The sequence below is a fragment of the Astyanax mexicanus genome, chromosome 5 (genome assembly GCF_023375975.1).
Source record: "Astyanax mexicanus isolate ESR-SI-001 chromosome 5, AstMex3_surface, whole genome shotgun sequence".
In the NCBI taxonomy this organism is placed as follows: domain Eukaryota; kingdom Metazoa; phylum Chordata; class Actinopteri; order Characiformes; family Acestrorhamphidae; genus Astyanax; species Astyanax mexicanus.
The window spans coordinates 24,077,585-24,101,105 of NC_064412.1; the positions used below are offsets into that span (position 1 = coordinate 24,077,585).

The 23,521-nt window shown below is 35.7% G+C and overlaps 1 protein-coding gene across 1 annotated transcript in view; it reads left to right on the forward strand.

The window, feature by feature from the left end:
- cachd1 (cache domain containing 1) overlaps positions 1 to 23,521 on the forward strand; it is a 98,319-nt gene that overhangs the window by 25,508 nt on the left and 49,290 nt on the right. Inside the window, exons 2-3 of the mRNA XM_007248211.4 lie at positions 7,358 to 7,420; positions 15,061 to 15,209. Of these exons, the coding sequence (XP_007248273.3) occupies positions 7,358 to 7,420; positions 15,061 to 15,209 (212 nt within the window). The remainder of the gene's footprint in view (positions 1 to 7,357; positions 7,421 to 15,060; positions 15,210 to 23,521) is intronic.

A 23,521-nucleotide genomic window follows, 5' to 3' on the forward strand; every position in this document is an offset into this window, starting at 1 on the left:
TGATGGAAAATTAGCATTTGGCTATTCCTTAATAGAACTGTGTTGAATTAATAATGTTTTTACCTGACTTGCTTTGCATTTACTAGCCACATATGGGGTTAGTTATGCACACTTTCCTTTTGGCTGAATTGCTCACTTGCATTCAAAAAATGGATTGATGTTGCATGAATGCCATAATTTAAAGATTATACATCTGCATATTACCACTGTCACTGAAAAACCTTGCACCTCAATTATTGCTGGTTTACCTTTTGACATTTTGGAAATCTGGCTGATGTGTATATTGTCAACATTTCATGATGAACAGACCAATAGATATTCTCTAAAATTACTTACAATCCACTTACTGTAAAACAAACAAACCATTACTGGTATGAATTGTCTTTTTACTAGTTCATCTGAATGCAGAAAGTGTTCTATAACAATAGATTCTGAATCTAACTCAACGATCACATGAATGGCAGGTATTATTGCAGATGGTCACAGGAAATGGTTAAGATGGGGTCAGACAAATGACCACCATCCAGGACTAAAAGTAGGATTAGAGCACCTTCCCTGCTCATTGCATTATGTGAGCAAACCCTTTTGCTTGCTGGTACAATCCCAAATTAATGAGGATTAGCTGGACTGGCTTTTGCCTTTGAAGATGGCTGAATTGCTAATAGGTTTATCCCCCTCCATCGCGCCGTTTCAATGGGAATACGGGTGAGCAGCGGTGCTGGGGCATAAGTGGTACGATGTCTCATGCTTGGAACATGTGTCTCAGCTGCTTTATTGTCTTGAAGAGAAGCTGCAGTTAAGATGTGAAAGATACTTTGAGGTAAACATCCTGTTCAAAAAGTGCTGTTATCATGATTAATTGATATTAGTATGATTTACAGTAGATTATATTTGTATTAAATGGTGTATTGTCAATACTTTTAGAACCGTTAACAACTGTCAAAAAACTGCAGGGAGTCTGCAAATCAATATTTTGTCAGTCCTGGTCCTGGAGGGCTACCATCCTTAGGTTTATTGTGTTTTCTTGTTCAAGGTTTGTTGTGATCTAAGGAAACATTGCTGTATTAACTGTGTACCAATAACTCTATGCATAAAGGACACAGTGGCTCCATTCTTTTACTGTCCACTTCTCCATGATCAACTGTTTTAGACCACCTTTATTTGGATTTTTAATGCAGCCTAGAGATGACCTTGCAACAATTTGTTGTTCTGCCATATATATTTAAAATGATGAATTTCTTTAAATTTAACAAATTGAAAACCTCTGGAATATAATTAAGAGAAAAACAGATGGTAACAAGCCACCAAACCAAGCTGAACTGCTTGAATCTTTGCACCAGGAGTGACATAAAGTTATCCAAAAGCAGTGTGTAAGACTGGTGAAGGAGAACATGCCAAGATGCATTAAAAAACTGTGATTAAAAACCAAGGTTATTCCACCAAATATTGATTTCTGAACACTTACAACTTTATGAATATGAACTTCATATTCATATTATTTGAGGTCTGAAAGCTCTGCATCTTTTTTGGTATTTCAACCATTTCTCATTTTCTGCAGATAAATGCTCTAAATGACAATATTTTTATTTGGAATTTGGGAAAAATGTTGTCTGTAGTTTATAGAATAAAACAACAATGTTTATTTTACTCAAACATATACCTATAAATAGCAAGCTCAGAGAAACTGATTCAGAAACTGAAATGGTCACTTAATTTTTTCCAGAGCTGTATATTGCAGTATTTAAAAAAATCACCATATTTCATATGTCAATGATCAAATATGTCTTGATTTTAATAGGGATGCACAATGATATATCGAGGGTTGAAGTCTCTTTGTAAGTTACAAATATGTATATCTGTATCAGCATCAGCAGATGCAAATATTGGATAATGGCATCGGCCCAGAATGCCCACATTGGTGCATCTCTACATATTAATAATGACATCTGTGTATCAATGATGAGAGTAAAATAAATCATTGTGTGTGGATATAGTCGTTAATCTGGAAGATTGCCATGCAACGTTTTTTGAAAAGTAATTTATTATTCTGCATGTCTTGCGATATATATATATATATATATATATATATATATATATATATATATATATATATATACAATATATTGTGCAGCCCTAATATGCAATGATGTTTACTGCCAGAACTACAGTTTAAGTGAATGTCAGCTTCTTGTCCAGGCAGCCTGCTTTTCTTTTTTTTAACTATCATGTTGTATTTAATGGTGGTTTGAACTCCTAACTGCCAGTTAATACTAAATCACAATCACTTGGCTGGATTAATCCTGATCAGTTCTGATCTGTAATTTTTACCCTACTAAATCTATTTTTACTGTTAAAATAGGCCAGAGCTGGAACATCCCTAGCTGATTCTGTTATGAGTTATGTGGAGTGTAAGAGGATGGAGGGGGTTGCAGTTGGAGTTTGGGGTGATAGTGATCTTGCCATAATAAGCCACCCTGCAGAGGGCTTAGTTTGAGTGGGTCTCCCTCACCATGCCTCTATTGACGGCAGTAGTAGAGCCTCAGCAAGCCTGGATCAAGGGCAGAATGCGCTTTAGCCATTTCAGACATTCATTCAGCCGCGGCTCAGATTAACCCTGGGGTTGATAAGATTAATAACCACACTGGGCACCATATACTGAGCCAAGGCAGCTGCAAGAAGAGCCCTTTGTGAGTGCTCTGCCAGTGGGTTCTCTCGCTCCCTCTTTCCTTTTACAGTGCTATGGTTTGTCATCCATTTTGTATGTCAACACCACTAGACTGCGAGGACTTATTTTTGTTCTTCGAAGTTGAAATCTGCTTTGCAAGTGATTTTATTGCTCTTTTTATTTGTATCTGATGTTTGGCATGTTAATATCAGTGCTTTATTCCACCAATGCCTCATTCTATTAAACATATCTATGACTAATGATAAGAATTATATGAATAATGTAACTTAGTGCATACTAACAGGCACCAAACTGTACAACTAACTAAATAGTGACTGTACTGAGTCCAAAATGCTAATTAAGAAGTCCATAAGACTGTTTCTTACAGAAATAGGGACATGTGGTTTGAAATAAATGATTTTGTAAAATAATATATTTATTAAAATAAAATTGTATACCATTTTATTACAAAAAAAAATCATCACTTACAGTGTTTCTCATTGCCAGTGCATTGTTTTCAGTTGGTTTAGATTATATCATTAATTATGATCAGCTATTTTGTTTATATATGTATTTGTTTGTTGGTAATTGAGCAATCAGGTTAAATAAAGTCAATCTACATTATGTAGCCTTGGGTGCATGTGGTGCACAACGCTGTCTTCATTTTGCAATTCTCGTTCTTCTAAAGGTTCAAGGACCGCCTTCACAGTAGTTTCTCAATCTCTCGTTGGGCCTCTCAGGTTTCAAGCTGTGAAATTCCTCCCCAGTGTAGCCATAGCTGTGAAAGCCATCAGAGCAGCTCCAAAAAAAAAAAAAAAAAAACCTCAGACTGGACTGGAGAAGCAGAGCTGGTGCCCAGGCTGTGTGTGTGCTTTTGCTCATGCCCCTTGTTACTTTACAAGAGAGGTCTAAAATGCATGCTTTTACTTTTACTAATTTTCTCTTTCATTAAGTGTGCGAGTCCCTGTGGATATGGCAAGACTAGGGCTCCCTTGTACGTCAGTTAGATTGCTTTTAGGAAAACCTTGGGCTAAGCTAAAGTCCTCCTTTGGCGTGTCTGCATACACTTGTTGGGTGACCTAGAGGTGGGAACAAGTCACAAGTCACACGTTGTGAGTAACAAATAAGTCAAGTCCAAGTCAATACAGGCAAGTCTCAAACTTTAAGTCCTGGTCAGGTCACCAGATGTAGTGCCATTTAGTAAATTATTAATTTCAGAGTTAACTGATTGTTAACTTGTAATTGCAACTAATTACAGAAATAATAATACAAATTTCACATAAAAAGTCAACATTTCAGTATAAAAGTGCAGCTAAAAGTCATAGCCAATACACTGTCCGTGATAAACAGTAATACATAGTCACATAGCCTAGAGTGGTGTTTAGATAGATAATGTATTTATTTGCACATTATCATCATTTGAACAATTACTGGCTCTTTAATTTGTATTATTAATTAATTTGTTATTATATTACATTTGTTTTGTGACTTCAATTACTAATGTTACAAATACATTTGAGAAAGCTATCAAGCTTATGTTTTGTATTCGTGTTAACTGTGCCCACAGGCAGCAGAGCTGGAGGACAAGCCAGAAATAATCGCTGACTAATCAAACAAATAGTCAACAGATTAGTCGACTACTAAAATAATCATTAATTGCAGCCCTGTAGTGAACTTTATTAATCAGGAATATTTGTAAAGTTTGTGTTTAATAACAAAAAAAAATTACATATGAAATTACATCAGTTACACAGTCACTTTTTACGGCTGCGAAAATCAGTACAAAATCCCCCAGTTACAGTGGCTTGCGAAAGTATTCATACCCTTTAAACTTTTTTACATTTTGTCAATTTACGTTTAAAGAAGGGTTAGGTTATAAAAACATATATCAAGCTTTAGGCATTCCAAGAAGCACTCTACAATTTAGCATCCAATAAAGGAAAAGTATTCTACAACTGCAAACCTAAAGAGACATGGCCGTCCAGTAAATCAGGCAGACTAAGCAAGAAAAGCACTGGTCAGAGAAGCAGCCAAGAGGCCCATAGTCACTCTAAAGGGCCCCCTCTGTGAAGGAGTGAACATGGTGGTGGCAGCATTATGCTGTGGTGGATGGTTTACCCCAAAAGAATTGCAGCTGTAATTGCAGCAAAGATTAATTTTTATTTGAGTAAAAATATCATTTTCATTCCACTTTACAATTATGTGCTGCATTGAGTTGGTCTATCACTTAAAATCTCAAAAACATACACATGTTTGTGGGTGAAAGTTGACAAAATGTGAATAGTTCAAGAGATATGAATACTTTTGCAAGCCACTGCATGTGATTCAACTTATTCATTTAATTTTGTGGAAAAATATGATTAAAAATAGGGTTGTCAGGTGAGTGAATGTTAAGTCAAAGTTGAGTTGTGGGTCCTTTCCACAGGATTGGTGTGACCTCAGGTCACCTATTCAGTCACACAAAATCCCCTTTTGAAGAAAATAGGCTGCTAATATGTTCAGAGTTTGGTTGGAACCACTGGAGTCTTTGTGACGACAAGTTTCCTCTTGTGTTTTTTTTTTTTTTTTTTTTTTTTTGCAAGTGGTGCACATCCATCACATGTTGTTATGACATTGTGTATAACTGTGTATAGGGATTGCCATGGCAATGTTACGGGTCCGGGAGGAATTCCTTGTTTTGGTGCAGCTGCTAAGCATTTTGAGTAATGTTTACCCATTTACAGTAGAGGTGTGAAGCTGGAGAACCAGCACGAAGTCTTCTGTGGCACATTCATCCATAGAGCGGCGGAGTGCGAGGGCTTAGAGTGAAACACCTGCTGCCTGCTTTAAGTAAACGTTTACTCTTTTTAGAGCACTATGTAATTCTAACTGCCTATGTTGGCTCTAGTTTATGGGTGATGGCTGTGCCCATGAGACCATCTCCATATTTTGGAGTGTCATATTGAAGACTTGCATACTTCAGGCTCCAGTGGACTTAGCTTTTGGCTATTAATTTAATCGTTTGTTTGAGAAGCACAAAGATAACATAAACATGAAGGCCAATTAGGTTGTTTGAAGCAGGGCTGCATGATATTGGGGGAAAAAAGTATATTACAATATTTGTTGTTCTGCAATATATTTATAGCATTTTGAAAAAGGAAACAGGATTTTTTTTTACCAGATTTCTCCACAAGTCAGTAATTCAGCATGTCTCGTAATAGGGTTAAGTAAGAGTGATTGGGAGAGTATTTTTCTTGCCATTAATGGAACAAAATTGTCAAATAAAAGATTAGGGCTGTGCCGTATTGCATCATTCGCAATAATATCGCCAACATTTTTGAATATTGTGTATGATATTATACCCTGAAATATTGTATCACTTCAGGATACTGCTTAGATCATATCTTTCCAGTATCATTTGTTTTACGTTAATTCTTGACGTGGAGATATTTGGAGTGCATTATTAGTCTGATGACATTCTGGATCATTGACTTCTGTTACAAATCTGATACAGTTATTGTATGATTTATTGTCTCAGTTAGGGGTGTGCCATATAATATCATATTTAATAATACATTTTAATTTTGTTACAGTAGTGTATATTGCCAAGAGTATCGTTGTTGTGAATATACCATAAAGTATTGGGATATTTTAGGGCCATATCACCTACCCCTACAAAAAACAAAAACAAAAAAAAAAAACTTTCTGTAATACTGGAGATGTTCATTTTATTTTATTTATTTTTTACAGCCGAGGCTTAGCAAAAACGTATTAAAGAAAAATATACATTGTGTAGCTGCTTGTATAACTATCCAATTTAAGCTTATGTTCCAGTTACCCTTTATTCACCCTATTAAAAACCTGTGTATGAAAGACTGAAGTAATGCCATTAAAAAAAAGAAAATAGTTCATTTTTTATTGTATCAAGCAGTAATAAAGGTTTTATTGTTTTATTTGACATTGCACATTGTGATGGTGGTGCAGGCCTGTTTAAAAGGAAGAGGTAACATCAGATTTGGCTCACTGTGTAAATACATAATACAAGAATCAGGGTATACATGTTTTTGTTCTAGTACAGTGATGTGTTCATAAGTGTTTTAGGTGTAATAGGCATAAGCATAAAAACTAGGGCTGTGTATTGGCAAAAACTTGATGATACGATTTAATATATCACAATACACAGTGCAATACTGTTAGCAATGGAGATATATTTAAATTGTTTATAACAAATTTTTTTGAAAACGTTTATTTAATAAAAACACCATCATATTTATATAATCTGAGTTAAGAAAAGCTTTCTATCCAATCAGAACAGTGGGTGGGATTTAAAACAACATTCATGTCTGACACCAATCTTTACATGTAAACTAATAATTAAAAATCCACATTGTGTTTTTTTAAATTGATACAAAATCGTAAAAAAAATTCTGTGATATTATATGATTATATGAATATTTTCTTCATAAAACTTCTGCACATACAGATTTTTTTTCCTGACACATTACTGCATATATCTGTAGGCTGATGTGGTACAAAAAAAAAAATCCTCTGCTTTCTCTTCACAGTAGCAGATGGCATGTTATTTGCATTTAGTCCATACTCCAGTATCAGCTCGGTTCTTCTTAATTTGCCATTTCATTGTAGTTGATTTGAATGTTGCTGTTTTGCCAGAACATTTCACCAACAGTCTCTTTCCGCTTTTCTCCCTCACAGAGAATTTTCAACTCCTTTGTGTACACAGAGAAGACTTCAAATGGAGAGACGGAGGTGCAGCAGGTGAGTAAATTCTCTTTGTGTTGTGTGTTGTGCGTTGTGTGTGTGTGTGTTGTGCGTTGTGTGTGTGTTGTGTGTGGTGTGTGTGTGTGTTTAGTCTGTAGGGGTAAAGGATGCCAATTAAAATTCTGCAGTCGCTGTCTGCTTGGCTTTGAAGCTTACTCTGTGTTCCCCTCTGCTGAAACCGTAATTCCAAGGCTCAAAACTATTGATTACAGAATTTCTCTCTCTAACAAGCACTGTAGTGAATCGTTGCACACTGTTTATTTGTGGCTTGACTAAAAGACTTGGTTATCTTCACCAACGTAATGTGGTGTAATAATACCTTAAGCATGAACTATGTACATAAATCTACCTGAAAATGACATCTATTTATGTAAAATTATATTTTACATAATTCTGACAATATGAGCATGGCTATTTGTCTTTTGGTTTTAAAGGTGATAAGTGGAGGATAGGTATTGCATATTATTTTACTATTTGTGTATTTAGAGAAAAGAGAAAGAAAGACTAAAAAACATATACTGGGGCAGAAATCTGACGGTAGTTCTTTGAAATGACAGCAGTGTTAAATATTAAGAGGCAAACACAGATGAAATAATAGTTTTTGTTCAGAAACAGACATAGGAAATTGATAGGTTTTTGAGTTTGAGTAGTAAAGTCAGTCTCTGCAAATTGTTTTCGTTTTTCTTGTTTTCCCTTATCGTCTACATTTCTATTCTGATATTTTATTTTTTATGTTTTCATTGTTCGTAATATAGAAACATATCACTGTATTTATTAAAATGTTTTTGTTTTGATTACTACAATATTACTGAGGACACACATCTAGGCATCTGTGCTTCTACAGTTCAATATAGTACTTGCTCCACAAGAGAGCAGAAGCAGCACTCAGCTTTGGTGTGCACCATTTGAAAATCTGCGAAATACACCTGCTACAAAGGAACACCTGTTTGGATCCATAAAAAAAATTGGGAGACTGAGATTTGCCAATCATTGCATTCTGTTTTTATTTACAGTCACATATTTTATTTACAGTAGAACATAGAACACATCAGATATTGAAAGTGTGACATTTTATAATTTTGCCAGACATTAACTCATTTAGATCTTGACTGGGCAATTTTCCAGAAGGCTGGAAAATACTAATCTGGAATAGCAGCAGTTTGAAATCAATTCACATAAATAGGTATAAAAGAGTATTTTAGAGAGGCAGAATCTCTCAGAAGCTAACATGGTGCTTTACCATCTTTGAAAAACTGCTTTTAAATATTGTGGAACAATCTCAGACAATCTCCTTATTTTAAAATTGCTTTAATGTAAAATATTTTGGACATCCTGCTATCTACAGTACATAATATCATCATAATAATAATGATTAGTGCTGTGCGATATGACGATAAGTATAGTGGGGACGATAGAAAAGTGTCTATCGTGCTACTTACCTTCTATCGTCCCTATCGTTTCTACAGTAATTTTATCAATTATTCATGCAAATATATAAAGTATGCTACAATGAAATGTATTGGCGCGGTCACTTTGCATATAAACTTGTATAAACTTTGTTTATATAAGTGAAAAAAAAGCTTAATAATGTGGTTTTGCGACATGACGCTGCTTTACGTTATTTGACGGCTTTATGTTGTTAACCTCATGAGAGCTGAACAATGGAGACGCATTGTTCTTTTGAAAAAATTTGCTACTGCATCTACCTCATCTCTTTTCATTTGATACATATATATTGCTGCACTAAAAGTTAGTGATTCTCATTTGTGAAAGTTTGGTTTAATGTCACTTTGAAACCAAGTTGGAAAAATGTAAGCAATGCTATTATTTTGTCATATTTTTTGAAGAATGACTGAAAACATACTTAAGTGTGATGTATCATGATATATATATCGTTATCGTGATATAAAAAAAAAAAAAATCCATATCGTGATATATGATTTTTCCCATATCGCCCAGCACTAATAATGATGATAAACTACTCTAGCACCTCTGCACATCTTTAGCAGTGAGATTGCTCCCTCTTCACCTGCCTGGCTGTCTCGTAGGCCTATTTACACTCACACCATGAGCCCCTCCCTAGTGCCATCCAGACGCTTCTGTTATTCCTGGAAGGCATGAAAACATTCCAGCAGCAGTATACACCCCGTTCTGTAGAGACTTAAATCAGAAGGATCATAAGTGGCAGCAACCCAGCGACTGCACATGTAATTGTTGTGTGTGTGTGTGTGTGTGTGTGCCTGTGTGTTTCAGGGAGCTTTCTGCTACACACTCCCAGTCAGCTATCACAAAAGCCCTAAGCAAGAATAGACAGGTTGTTAGTTTTTGCCCAGGTTTCCTTGCCAAGAGACACCCTTGTGAGTGAATTATTCCTGTATGATACACCATCTCACCTGCAGCTATTTACTGGCTGCTGGTGAGAGATTAAGCCGCGTGTTGGCAGCAGGTCTGTTGACACCTCGGCTGCTAATTGCTGTGCTGGGTTTTGAGACTAGATGCTGATAAACGGTTTTGCCTGCTGAGGAACCCCAACCTTAATCACAACTAGGATAAAGTTACTGCATGGTATTTTATTCAGCTCTTCATGACAATGATAAAAAAACAGTAACATATCTCACATCTGGGTCATTATCTGTTTAGAAAAGAAAAACAGCGTGATAAACATCGTCCCCCTCACAAGATCAGGCCTCACCTTGCAGCTCAGATAGAGTAGTATGTGAGAATGCTCACCGTAAAGGTATGCAAGGTATGCTGTGACTGAGACATGTAGCAGTAAATGACATGTTTTGAAACTTCAGATGCCACAGAGCATGTCTATATAGTTTTTTTTAATAAAGGTCTTAAGAATCAGTAATATGTGTGTGGTATATTTCAGCACAGCATACTGATTCACTCAACTTGTTGGACTGCATTCTCTGCTTGTTTGACAAGCATGTTGTAAACATGTTCAAATTATATGCACAATAGTATTTAGTACTGAGTTGAACGTGCATTACAAGATTTATTCTGATTATACAAATATTTCCATATATCTATTGATGTACATCATTGGACTATAGCATATTAAGTACCAGTCAAAAGTTTGGACACACCTTAATTTTAGTGGTTTATCTTTATTTTTCAAAATGTTCTGCATTGTGGATTAATACTAAAGACGTCCAAATTTTCTCATTCAGCTTTATGAGGTAGAGTCACCTGAGTTCATTATTTGAATTTCTTGCCTCTTAATGTGTTTCAGAGCATCAGTTGTAAAGTTGTATCTAGAGTGGTCTACAGTGAATAGCCCTATTTATATAAAGTTATGTTACACATTACGGCAATAACTACTTAACTAAGTAAAGAAAAAACTTCTTTAGAAAATGAAGGTCAGTCAATACAAAACATTTCATGATCTTGTATCTTTAGGTGCAGTCGCAAAGACCATCAAAAAAATTATGATGAAACTGGCTCTTATCAGGACTGCCCTAGGAAAGAAAGACCAAGAGCTACCTCAGTAGCACAGTATATGTTTATCAGAGAGAAATTGTATTACATGATTCCTTATGTGTTCCTTCAATCTATTAAAAAATATATTATTAAACACTTAAAGCAATGATTCAGCTTCACATTATAACACTGCAGACATGGCAAAATGCACAAGTATAAAATATAAAAAAAATACTTAAAAATGAAATGGTACATGTGTAATAAAATTATTCAGAGTAAGTATTTGTATGACAATTGAACAAGTATGCTGCAGACAATAAAATCACATTATGTTAATATTGACCCATAAATGTGGGCAGATAAGTCATACAACTTTGTTCAACATCACAGTATTAATGCAAGTATATTTATTTGACAAAGAATTATCTTGGGAGGGTTCCATAGTTTTCCATAGTGTTGGAGGTTATGCCTTGTTCTGGTGGCAGGATCTGTTATTAAGTAGCACTATTTTAAAATATTTTAGGTTTGATTCTCTGTTATGCCACAGCCATCTGTGGCTGGAAATAGATAAGGCTTAACGAAGCTAATACACCATCCATTAAAACATTCCTGGATCAGCCCTGAGGCTGATTCACTAACGGTACATCCCTGATTAGGATATTATATTGTACTACTAAATAGTAAATATGTACTGATCCATTCCAGTCTAGGCATTTTAATTAGATTGGATATCTGCTTTTAAAGCCTGATTCATATTGATTTTTTGTTGTAGCAGAGTGCTCTCTGGCATCCTTTTGGCACCATTAATAGACTTGATTCTCAGCTGCTGCAGTGAGAAACTTCTTATAAGTATAGAAACAGTTTAGAGTCTGCAGTGTGGAACTAATTTACAGTGGGACATGAAAATTTAATGCAATATCAAATTTCAAAAACAGCATTGCATTTTCCTCCTGTTTTTCAATATACTGGACAGTATTTATGACCTTATTTAGTAAGCAAAACATAGAAAAGAGTTTTATTTTATTTGAGAAACTTTGTTGATGGTGATGTTACTGGTTAACAGTCAAAACAGGACTGGAGTTGGCTTTAGTTTGCTAAATTTAACTTGTCATTTCACCTTAAGTAGTGCAGCACATTTTTATAGCTTTCTTTGTTCCTAAATTAGCTCTGAATATCAGGTTCTGAATTGAGAAGTGGAGGTTTTTTTTAATTGTGGGGCTGTATCATTTAAGGGATAGTATTAAAGAAAAAAAAATCAGTCTGATGTGCAGCATCAGTTTGTTCTCCAGGCTATAAAATGAGACGTGGTTCAGAAAAGGAAACTAGTGACTCACTATTAACCTGATTATATATTTTAGAAATCATATAAAAACAGAAAATGATTCTCTCTAAAAATCTGTAGTGTTTATAAATCATTTTAGCCTGAACACTTTATGGATACAGGTTCAATAGAACTGCGTTTCCTCATATGGTTCTTGTTTCTTTCAGATTTATGCAGAGGTCAGATTGGAGCGAAAGTGAGATCTGCAGTTAAGTGCATTGTTAGTCGCTGCGGTAATGCCAATGTTTTGTAGTGGAATCTTTATTGCCTCTTACCTTTCCATCCAACTCTCAGATACGCATTTTATTAGCACTTCTTTAGTGGGTTTCTTTCTTTTTTTTTTTTTGGTTGAATTCCTTCTTTTATGCTGTGGCACAGCTTTACTCCTTTATTACTCGTTTATTTTGTGCAGATTCCTTTTTACTACGTTTAGTTCATCTGTGGAAAATTATATTAATTCTTATTGTTCTCTACAGAAAAGAAAAGCATGCTGGAGTTTGGGCTTTCCCTTCACCGTGTGTTTTTCTTGGTCGAGTGGAGAGTCTAGTTTAGCTGTAATGGCCATACCGTGTGGCTGATTAGGTGTACACAGTCAATGGGTCATGGTCCATTTCTTCATTCCTGGACTGGAGTCTTTTTGGCAGACGTTGTTAAGTGCAGTATGGAGGAGTTGTTTACTGTGGCCAGGCTCTACCTCTTTGGATAAATTAGATGGTGATTAATTTATGATTAATACTTCTTTCATTGCTGGGTGTGCGTTTTTGTGCATTAACAATGAGGTTGTGTGTTGAGTTTGGCGTGGAATTTTTAATTTGCATATTTGTGTGGATGATTTGTATTGTGGTTGAGAGTATTATTATTATTATGTTTGGGTGTGGCTCTGACAGTGTTATTGTGGGTTACTGCCTTCCTAAATGATCCAGTGGTGAGGAAAAAAAATCCGGTAATTTATGTGCCCCACCTGGAGGAATCCTGATTGCTGAGCCGGTGCTGCCGGAGTGGCTTATTTCCCTCAGGGAACTCCTTACTGAATAAATAAACCAGAGTTCATGGAAACCCAGTGATTCTGCCATTATTCCCCTGCACGAGAGTCATGCGGTCCCTGAGCCAAAACGACACACTGATCTAAAGCAACCTTCAGTAAACTGGACACTCTTTATTTCCCTTTATAGCTCCCAGTCATTTGTCTATAGCCTGTAGCGTAGGTGAAACTGGCAGTGCATGGCTAATACTGATCGATTCCAGTCTCCAAGGTTGACTCGAGCGCTCTTTGATGTAGAAGAAAGGCCAGGTCTGGGAAAGTGCATTAATCACGTACTTCACCTGCAGCGTTAATGAAACGAGACTTCTCCAATGAACAGCTTGTGCTGCTTTCCTTTAGGTTATTGGATTATTTACACTCTGCTAATGGGTTTCAACAGTTTTTGGATATTCATAAATCTTTGTATAGGGAGTGTTAACTGTGATAGAATTTGTTTAGTTGATGGCTAGAAATTGTAAATGCTGGCTGTAAGGGTTGGATGATATATTTATATATAGTAATACTTTCTTACTGTATACTACTATTACTACTACTCCAACTAAAAATAAAAGCTCTTCAACTTGATACATTATTAAATGTGTTTATTTTTAACTGTAAAGCTTTTCTTTATAGAAAAGAACTATAAAGAAGGAACTTGTGTGTATACTGTATTTTTCACACTATAAGGCGCACCTAAAATCCTTTAAATTTCCCAAACCATTGTGCGCCTTATGTATGAATTTTACCGGTCAGGTTGTAAGGAGCAGTAAAGCTACTCAGATGAATTACACAGTAAAAGGAAGTTAGCGCTGCTAACTCCGGCTGGAAATCGCTGTGAACTGGGGCTAGCTAGCGCTGCTAACCGAGGCTGGCTATGCTGCTAACTGCGGCTAGGTAGCAATGTTAACCAGGGCTGGCTAGCACTGCTTACCACAGCTGACTATGCTGCTAACTGTGCTTAGTGCTCACCCTTGGACAAAATATTGGATTTCTAAGCTTTCTGTAAATAAACGAATGCACTTCACTCAACAAAATAAACACTTTTCAGAAGAGAACTCTGTGTAGGTTAACATCCAGAGCTCATTTAATTTGGCACTTCACCCAGCTTCTCCATTAGAAGGGAAACATGGTGACTTTGCTTTGATGACATCACTTTGTAGGCATTCTTACTAGTGTCACCTAATGCCCCTTATAATTCAGTGTGCCTTATGTATGAAAATAGACCAGAAAATAGACGTTCATTGATAGTGCACCTTATAGTACACCCTTTAGCTAGAAAACCTTGTGCCGCCAAAACTGCTTTACCTTGTTGAGTTGTCCTGTGGTATCTGTCACCAAGGTTGTTAGATTTAGATCCTGCACTGTGTGTACACTACAGTAGTGTGTGAGGTGTATCTTCTGGATTGCATCAGTTAGTCTTGGCACCCATTACCCTGTTGCTGGTGTACTGGTTGTCCTTTTTTGGAGTATGTTTGGTAGTTTGGTACTAACAATTGGGGCTATGACAACCTTACAAGACCTGTGCTCTGAAACAGTTATTTAGCCATCACAATTTCCGCAATTTTTCTAATAATTTCTAACATAAGCCCATTTTTGAATTTTTAAGAACTGACCAATTACTTGCTGTCTAATACATGTGTATTATACTGCATAATGCAGCTATAGAGTGCATAGTGCATCTTCAGTCAACTGTAATTATTTCTCTCAACAAGTCAGTTACATTCTTGAATTCTAATTTGACATAACGCATCATTTTATCTTTCCCTCTTTTTGTGTGTTACAGTAAAAATATACATTTTTGGTCAGGTTTTGTGTGTATAGCATTATTTTAAAAATGCATATATAAATTCTCTTGTATTCTGCTTACAGCTTGCAAAGAAGATCCGGGAGAAGTTTAACCGTTACCTGGACGTGGTGAACAGGAACAAGCAGGTGGTGGAGGCTTCCTACACGGCCCACCTGACCTCTCCACTTACAGACATTCAGGACTGCTGCTCAATTCCTCCTTCAATGATGGAGTGAGTAGTACTTTTTTTCTCTCCCTTGCTAATCACATACCATCTTGTGGGTTTTTTGAAGACTGAAGAGTAGGTGTGAGAATCACAGTAGGTGTGGGAATGTCCCGATACGATATTATGATATGTTGACCACGATAACAATGATATCACTATCAATGTATCGCAAGACAATTTGCTGCAATACTTAATAACATCTGTTTTACTCAACAATATAAAATGAATTAAAATTAGCCAATTAATACCAGGAGTTATGAATTTATTGGTGTCAGTTTTACAAAATTCGACAACCATTATTCTTCATAGCAGGTTTACCCTGTTCGTTTGATAAGCTTTAATAAGCTTGGTAAGCTTCAGTAAAAAGATTGATAGTATTGATAAGGTATCGCAAAGTAAAATTATTTTTTGTACCACTTCTACTAAATAGTGACTATTTAAATTCACAGCCTCCCTCTGAAATAGAAGTCTATGAAACTTTTTTCCTGCTACCCAGATACGCCTGAATGGTCGTACATTCTTTCTAGGAATGGTTGTCAGTATGTGTGTAAAATCATTCATGGAATGGGTTTAGCAGTGCAGGGCTTAAGGCCTAATTGGCTGTACAGATTTGAAGCTTTAGGGCTAACTAGAATTTCTGTAGTCTACTTGAAGAAAGAATCGTTTTTAAATGTCAGGAGTATCCCATCTCCTATCTTGGTGGAAAAAAGGTGGAGCTCAAAGGCCGACGCGCTTCTAAAATCGAGTTGAGCTGCTCTGCTCTTTCGAGCCTAATCTCAACGGGAGCAGCTTGCAGAGTTCTAACAGCAATTTTTTGGGCTGTGCTATCTCTTACATCTCTCAACTGCGTTCAGTCTTTCACTCACTCTTCTCTTAGCTTCTCTGTCTTGTTCTCTCCCCCTCTCTCACTCAGCACCCCTCCTCCATGTTCAGTCTCTCTCTCTCTCTCTCTCTCTCTCTTTTACCCTTTTTGCCAACCTTATCTTCTCCCTTTGTTCTGTACTTCCTCTATCCCTCCTGCACACTCTCCCTCCCTCATTTTTGTCTTTTATCTTCTTATCAAACATTGTATTCCTCGATGAACCTCTCTCTGTCCTTTCCTTGCAAGAATTATTTTATTTATTTATTGTTTGGGCTCCCCCTACAGCATGAAAGAGAAAGTTGCATCTTAGGTGCTTATATGCATTTCTGGGCAAGCTGTGAGATACAAAACCATTGCTAAAAGTAAAAGAAGCATGAGTACTGTCAGGGTAGAAATAGTCCATCCTCAACTGCTACTACATAAAAATTTATGTTTTAACAAGTGCATTTGCAAAACATTAGACCTGAATATATAACATTTTCAAAAAAAGAGTCTGGCGTGTATGCTATGCGGTAGGGAATGTTTTGCTGGCAGAATTTGCATTTAATGCTCAGTTACACTCTCTTTATGCACAAAAATGAATGTCCACTTTAAATAGTGTGACTGCCCTGCCCTCATACTTCTATTCATGTTTTATGTTAACTAGAGTATTAAACTAAACATTCACTAGTGGGCAGTTATAAAGCCAAACGTTTCTGAAAACTACAATGATAGTGTATGTAGTCTTTAAAAGTATGTAAATGGTAGTGGCCTGTGAGCATATTCAATTCACAATGTTTTGCCACTGTTTCTTTTCTGACAGAGGTTTTTTTTTTTTTGTCATGACATATTTTAACTATTGGTTATTTAAAAGTACTGTACCAGTACTGTTCTGTTCCTTCCATATCCATAGGCTTACTGATAAATCCATAAAATAAAAAAGGGCTCTGTCTATATTCGTATATGAATTTAACACAGGAACTAATACTGTAATAATGTATCTGTGTTTAATACTGAGCAAAAATGAGCCTTTCAAAGGCTGAGACCGATTACTCTTCTTTATCATGTGATAATGCATTTATATCCTGATAAATGTGGCATATTCCAGAATAACAATACCCCCCGATGAGTTTGTCACCAAATCTCAAGCCGGTTAAATATGGAGGAAGTTATAGACTTTGGGCTAGTGTGCGTTGATGCTGTTACATGTTTGGTAGATGGTTTGGTTTATTCTTTTGTCTTCTGCTCTATATGGACTCACAGTGAGTAACATGTTCAACTTTGCTTCTTTTTACACTTTTTCAAGAACTTTTTATTTGTGTTCGATGACTTGTATTCTGTAGGGAGAAGCAACAGCACACAAAAGTGAGATCAAAGAGAGAATGTGTGTGATAGAGTAAGAGAGAAGATGGCCTCACTTGTTAGACTGAACTGTCTGATAGCACATTGCCACTAAATCTTCAAAGGGCACTCGCAGACTTTTGGATCACTTTGTGAAAATTTGCCATTCTTACTGTGACAGTTTTAGAAAAAGGTGAAAAAGTCTCCCAGAGGACAGAAGAACGGGAACATCACTGAGTGACTCAGTGGGAGGAGGTGGATTTTTGCTATGAGTTATGATGCATGCTTTTATTCAAGTAATGCTGTTTTTCTGGAAATGCTAAATTAGTTCAGGCACTCAAACTGTTTTCTAAGCTGTTGTAATGGCTGCTGATTTTAGTTTGAATCTGTTAGTTTATTCCCTCTGAATTAAATAAAGATTGGTTAATTTTGATTAGTTCTGAAGATTGGTAATAAAACAGTAAGCCATGGTTGTCAGGTATGGGCTACTCTGATTTTAAATATAAATACTAAAGTTTTTTCTAGATAAAATTACTGTAATTTGCCGTATTGCCTTTGTTCTTTTAGGAAACTGCAGCAACAAAATATATAAAACTAATCAACCATGTAAATTAGCCTGGCTGGTTTAGAGTACTTGAATGTGGAATGCTGAAGAGGATAAAATCATTATATATTCTTTTCTTCATTGGATATATTTATTTGTTGTCGTATACTATCAAAAATGCCACACTATAGTAGTGTTTAATGTGAAAATCACTAAGCAAACATATTCTACATAGTTTGCTGTATAAAAGGGTCCTTTGACTAGACATGTTAGTATTTTTTATGTTATATTGAACTTTATACTTTAAAAAGTATTTCTAGAATAGAATCCTTTGTTGCTCCAAATATTGGTTAACTGTAGCAGTTGGTTTCCAAATTACTCCTAAGAAAGTTTGAATATTTTGTTAGCATTAAACTAATTGTGTTGTACAGACTACAGAATTCTACATGACGTCTTACACTTTATGTAAAGCTCCTGCACGCAAACTAGGGGTGGGCGATATGGCCCTAAAATAATATCACAATATTTCATGGTATTATCGCGATAACGATACTCTTGGCGATATGACAAAAAAACAAAAAACTTTTTTATTATTGTATGCGATATGATATTGCACACCTTTAAGATATTAAAAAAAAACAATAATTTCAGCAGATTTATAACAGAAGTCAATATTTGAGAATTACATGATACTAATAATAATAATGCACTCCAAATATCTCCATATATCCAGTATTAAAGTAAAATAAATGACACTTTACAGATATATTCTGTCTCTAGTAAATATTTAATAGGAAATTAGAAATGTGTGAGTTTTTCCTTTTGCTTAAAACAGCAAAAAAATTAGTACCCTGATGTGATAATTAGGGATGAGTGATGTGGCACGATATTTCAGAGTATAATATCCTGATATATGATATGGCACACCCCTAGTACCTACTACTGTCTACTTAATTTAAGTCTTTGAAACCTCCTTTCACGAAAACATTATAATACTTAAGAAATAAACAATAGTCAAGATAAATCAATGCTCAATTTTATTTGCATATAGCAAAATAAAAACATGACATCCCTATCAAACATAAGCCAATATAACTATTACCAATAAAAAATAACTTAAAATTAGGATAGAAGCAGAGCTTCTTAGTCTTTTGTAAACAAATTTAACAGATCAAAACAAAAGTGTTCCAACTAGGATAAAGAACACAAGAAGCCTTTATACACATAAAAGCAACAAAATTTCCCCGTCAAATAAACAAACCTATAGGCTTTATCAACTATAAATAACTTAGTTACAATATAAGCTACAAAAGTGCTTCAGCCAAAATACAACTCTTTATGAACATAAAAGGAACATGATATCCCCGTCAAATAAACAAACCTAAAGGATTCATAAACTTTAAATAACTTAAATAACTTACAACATAAGCTATAAAAGTGCTTCAGCCAGTATAAGGAAAATATTGTATGTAGTGGAACTGATTGAGGTGGTGGAACAGATTAGATGTTTTAACGTTACCGCTGCTGGTCGGCTCCACTCTCCGGCACAATTTGCAGCAAACTGAAGTTTAGCAGACCTTCCGAGAGTCGAACCAAATCCTCACCACTGAATTAGACCTCCCTCCTTCAATTAATCACTTGTGGAAGCGGCAGGGGCATTCATTTTGCATCAAAAATGTCCCGCGCTGGGAGCCAAGAGGACCCGCGGCTGACAAAGAGGACCCGCAACTGACCGCTGACCGAGCGGACCCGTGGGCGGACCGAGCGAACCAGAGGCGGACCGAGCGGACCCGTAGGCGGACCGAGCGAACCCGTAGGCGGACCGAGCGGACCCGTGGGCGGACCCGAGGCTAGGCTAGGCTCGGTTCCGTTCCGTTCCACTCCAGCGCGGAACATTTCAGATGCAAACCGAGCCTACCTTAACCTTGGATCCGCTCGTGCCGGCTCCGTTTGGCTCCAGCGCGAGGCATTTTAGATGCGTAGCGGACCCGAGCCTAGCCTAGCCTAGCCAAATCTAGCCTAGCCTAGCCTATCTGGCTACGTGCCTATGTGATTACGTCATCACGCACAGAGATAGTCCAGCTACGGAAGCTGATTGTGTTCAGCTGTGCGGCGAGCTGACGCCAGTAAATCGCATGTCCGTGACAGATCTGTAAATAATACATATCGATATACCACAAAAATGATATCACCGCTATTGAAACATTTCTTATCGCGATAAATACCGATATCGAATTATTGTCCAGGCCTAACGCAAACAATGCATTTGTCTTAAAGTTGTCAGTCAGTCATGTATATGTGTACACTCTTTGTAGTGTGAAGTATTTTTGCACATTTTTTGTTTTATTATAACAGTTATCGAGGGGTCAGGTTTTTAGGTTCAAAAGCAACTGTCAAACAAGCTACTACTTCATACAGTGTTTGACAGTTCTTGACCACCACATGCAACTGTAGCCTAGAAAAAGTAATCAAATGTTTTGTTTGTTTTAGCATTGCATTGAACTAAATTGTTTTTAAAATACCAAGTTTCAGGTTTGTTTTAAAACAAATGAATGCATGAAAAATATCTTACCCTTTGGCTAGTCACAAAATTCTCACACGTCCTTTTGAACAGAGTTAACAGAGAGTGGATGCTTTTAGGAATTCAGTTTATTATCATGCCAAGAAAAACAAAGCTGAAAGCTTCTTCTGTCTGTCAGTGCTGAAAATTTAATATACAAGAATTAAATCATTAAGTCCCCACAAAAATGAAAAGTGTTTAATTTAGCATTGTAAATAACATGTGACTGATTTAATGTGCACTGATATATGTTTTTGCTTAATTATGTATATTAAAAAAAGGAGGGGCGTTAGTGCATATCATCGCTGCTGAAACCTAGTACAGTGTTACAGTAGAAGGCATAAAGCCTTTGTAAGTTTAATTGAAATCAGTGTAAAAAGATTTAATTGAAAGTCGTTTTGGAGCATTTCTATTGGTCAATTTATCATTACCTTTGATTCATTGTAAATAACAACTGCCAGATTCATGTTATGTCAAAAATTAAAACTGTAAATTGACATATTGCATTATCTGTTACGGGGTTCTTTGAAAATCACTGTAAAAACTAGATTTTATGCCTTTAAACAGTTGATTCTCTGTATAATGTATTTTCTAGTTTTCCATTTTGACCAAGGAAATTTTTATTCATTTTAGTCAGCATTTTAACCCTGCAACATTAATAATTCGTATTATGAATATGCAGACATGAAGCACAATTCTTCAAAAACAAATCTGTAAAATCAGTAAGTTTACAATTGTAAACAACTGTTTATAGACCAATTGCGTTCATTTTTATTGACTTATCGTGCAGTATATGATCATAACTTCAATATTACCCATTGTGTTTAATTATGAGAATAGAACATTAGACCGTTAATGAACCAGTATGTGAAGTTTATTTAAAAACAAAAATTTCCTTTGAATAATGTTTTATTTGTTTAGAATATTTAAGCATTTTTTATTCTCTTTTCAGTGTCTGAAAATTGATAATATTCAAAGATTTTTTTTGATTGTTTTTTAAAAGTAAAGTTTCATCATGCTATTGTATAATTATATCAGTGGCGTTAAATGTTGTTTATTGTAATAATGTGTGGGATAGTATACTGTCCATGGTTATTGTGACAGGCCTTTCTTTGTACTTGTTAAAAGACTTGTTATAGTTTTTCTTTTTTTTCTCCTGTGTCCTCATATACGATTTCAGATATGTGTGAAAATATAATGAACAAGACTTCACAGGAAGGCCTGGGCTCATTTATCTGACCTTCTTCCAGTTGGCATGTCTGCCCCCACCCACAAACGACTGATCAAGTGTTTCACACTGTATCAAAGGCATGTCCCCATCACCCATCCAGCCAGCGAGTGTTTCCCAGTAGACTCTGACCTCTGCCGCCTAAGAATGCTTTAATCAATACTCGTCCCTCTGCCGCCTGCTTCACTTAACCAGCGATGCAGACTTCTCAAAATAACCTCCCCACCTCTCCCTCTCTGGCAGCATGTGATCTTTCTGCTTAAAGGGATTTAGGCATGAGCCCACTATTTAGCCTCATACAGCTTTTTCTTACTCATTCTCAGATAGGAATTTTCCCTTCCTCCTGTTCGGTGCCTAAATAGTCCTGTTGTTTACATAAGTAGCTTTCAAAAGGACTGCAGCAGCCGTGACGAGTGTTTGACAGGTTGGATGCGAAACTGTAGCTGGTTATCTTCTAGTTATATTTAGCGCTGGTATCATCACAGGGTATCATCACTGTCTCTCGGTTTGAGTTGGGTGAGGTGGCGTGAACTTAATATGATCTTCAGGGAATTAAATATGAAGTGTATTCTGTTCCCTGTTTTGCTCCTTTTTATTTTCTGCAAATGGTTTCACACACCTCACGGCTGGTAATGTGTAAAACATATTTGTGTGTGTTTGTGTGAGAGAGTGGTGGTTGTTTGGGCTAAAAAAGCCTTGTGAATTTTGTCTGTCTGTGTTTTGTCTGTGCTTAATACTATAATATTATTACTATATTGGAATCAAATTGCTATCTGCAATGAAAGAATATGGATTAGTTTTGACCTATAGAATGTAATTTTTCTTAAATGAATAATTAGTATTTTATCATAATCTATATTTAGCATGAGCAGAGGTGGAAGTACTGAAAAATTTAAATTAAGTAAAATTACCTTCACTTTGCTTAAATTCTACTCAAGTAAAAGTAAAAGTACCCATCTAAAAATCTACTCGAGTAAAAGTAAAAAGTACTCATATTAAAATGCACTTTGAGTAAAAGTTGCATAGTTACTTTTAATTATTTGATGTAAAAAAGTACAACAAATCCTAAATTAAATAGTTTTTAATTAACTATTATTACACATAATAATTTGAAACTTTTAGGCAGTATTTGTTCATATCACCCCATAAAACATTTTCAAGAACAAGTGATGATCCATTTTTTTTCTTTACTGTTAAAAAGTTATGATCATATATGTGAGTATGAACCGTATTTTTTATAGTTTTACAGGTCATTGTTATTTTTTAACTTGCCATTGCTATGCTTTAACTGCTATCTACATGCTTTTTTTTAACATTAAAGCAGATTGTTTAATGATAAAATTACTTACCACCACATGCTTTCACAGGTTTGATGTAAAGTTTTGAAAGCTGACAGCCCTGTCCGGTGGGACAGGCATATTTTTCATTGCATGGGGAAGTTATTGCTTCATTATTCCATGCTCAAGCATCCACGCCAATTTATTTATTTAAATTTTTTGTTCTGACAATTTTTTTCCTCCCAGCATTTTATTTTTTACTCAGTAATTGGGAGTTTTCCAATGTTTATCAAAATGTACTTGAGTAAAAGTAAAATGACCTATTTTAAAAATCTATAAAAATCTCATAAAATCTATTAAAGTAATGTGAGTAAATGTAATTCATTACTTTCCACCTCTGAGCATGATCAATTTGTTATCCAGTTTTGCTTTATAATCTCTGGTGATTCATATGTAACTGGGTAAAACTTCATATGTGTTTTCTGTTTTACTTTGGCCAAGATAGGCTTCAGTGTCTTTTCTGTTAC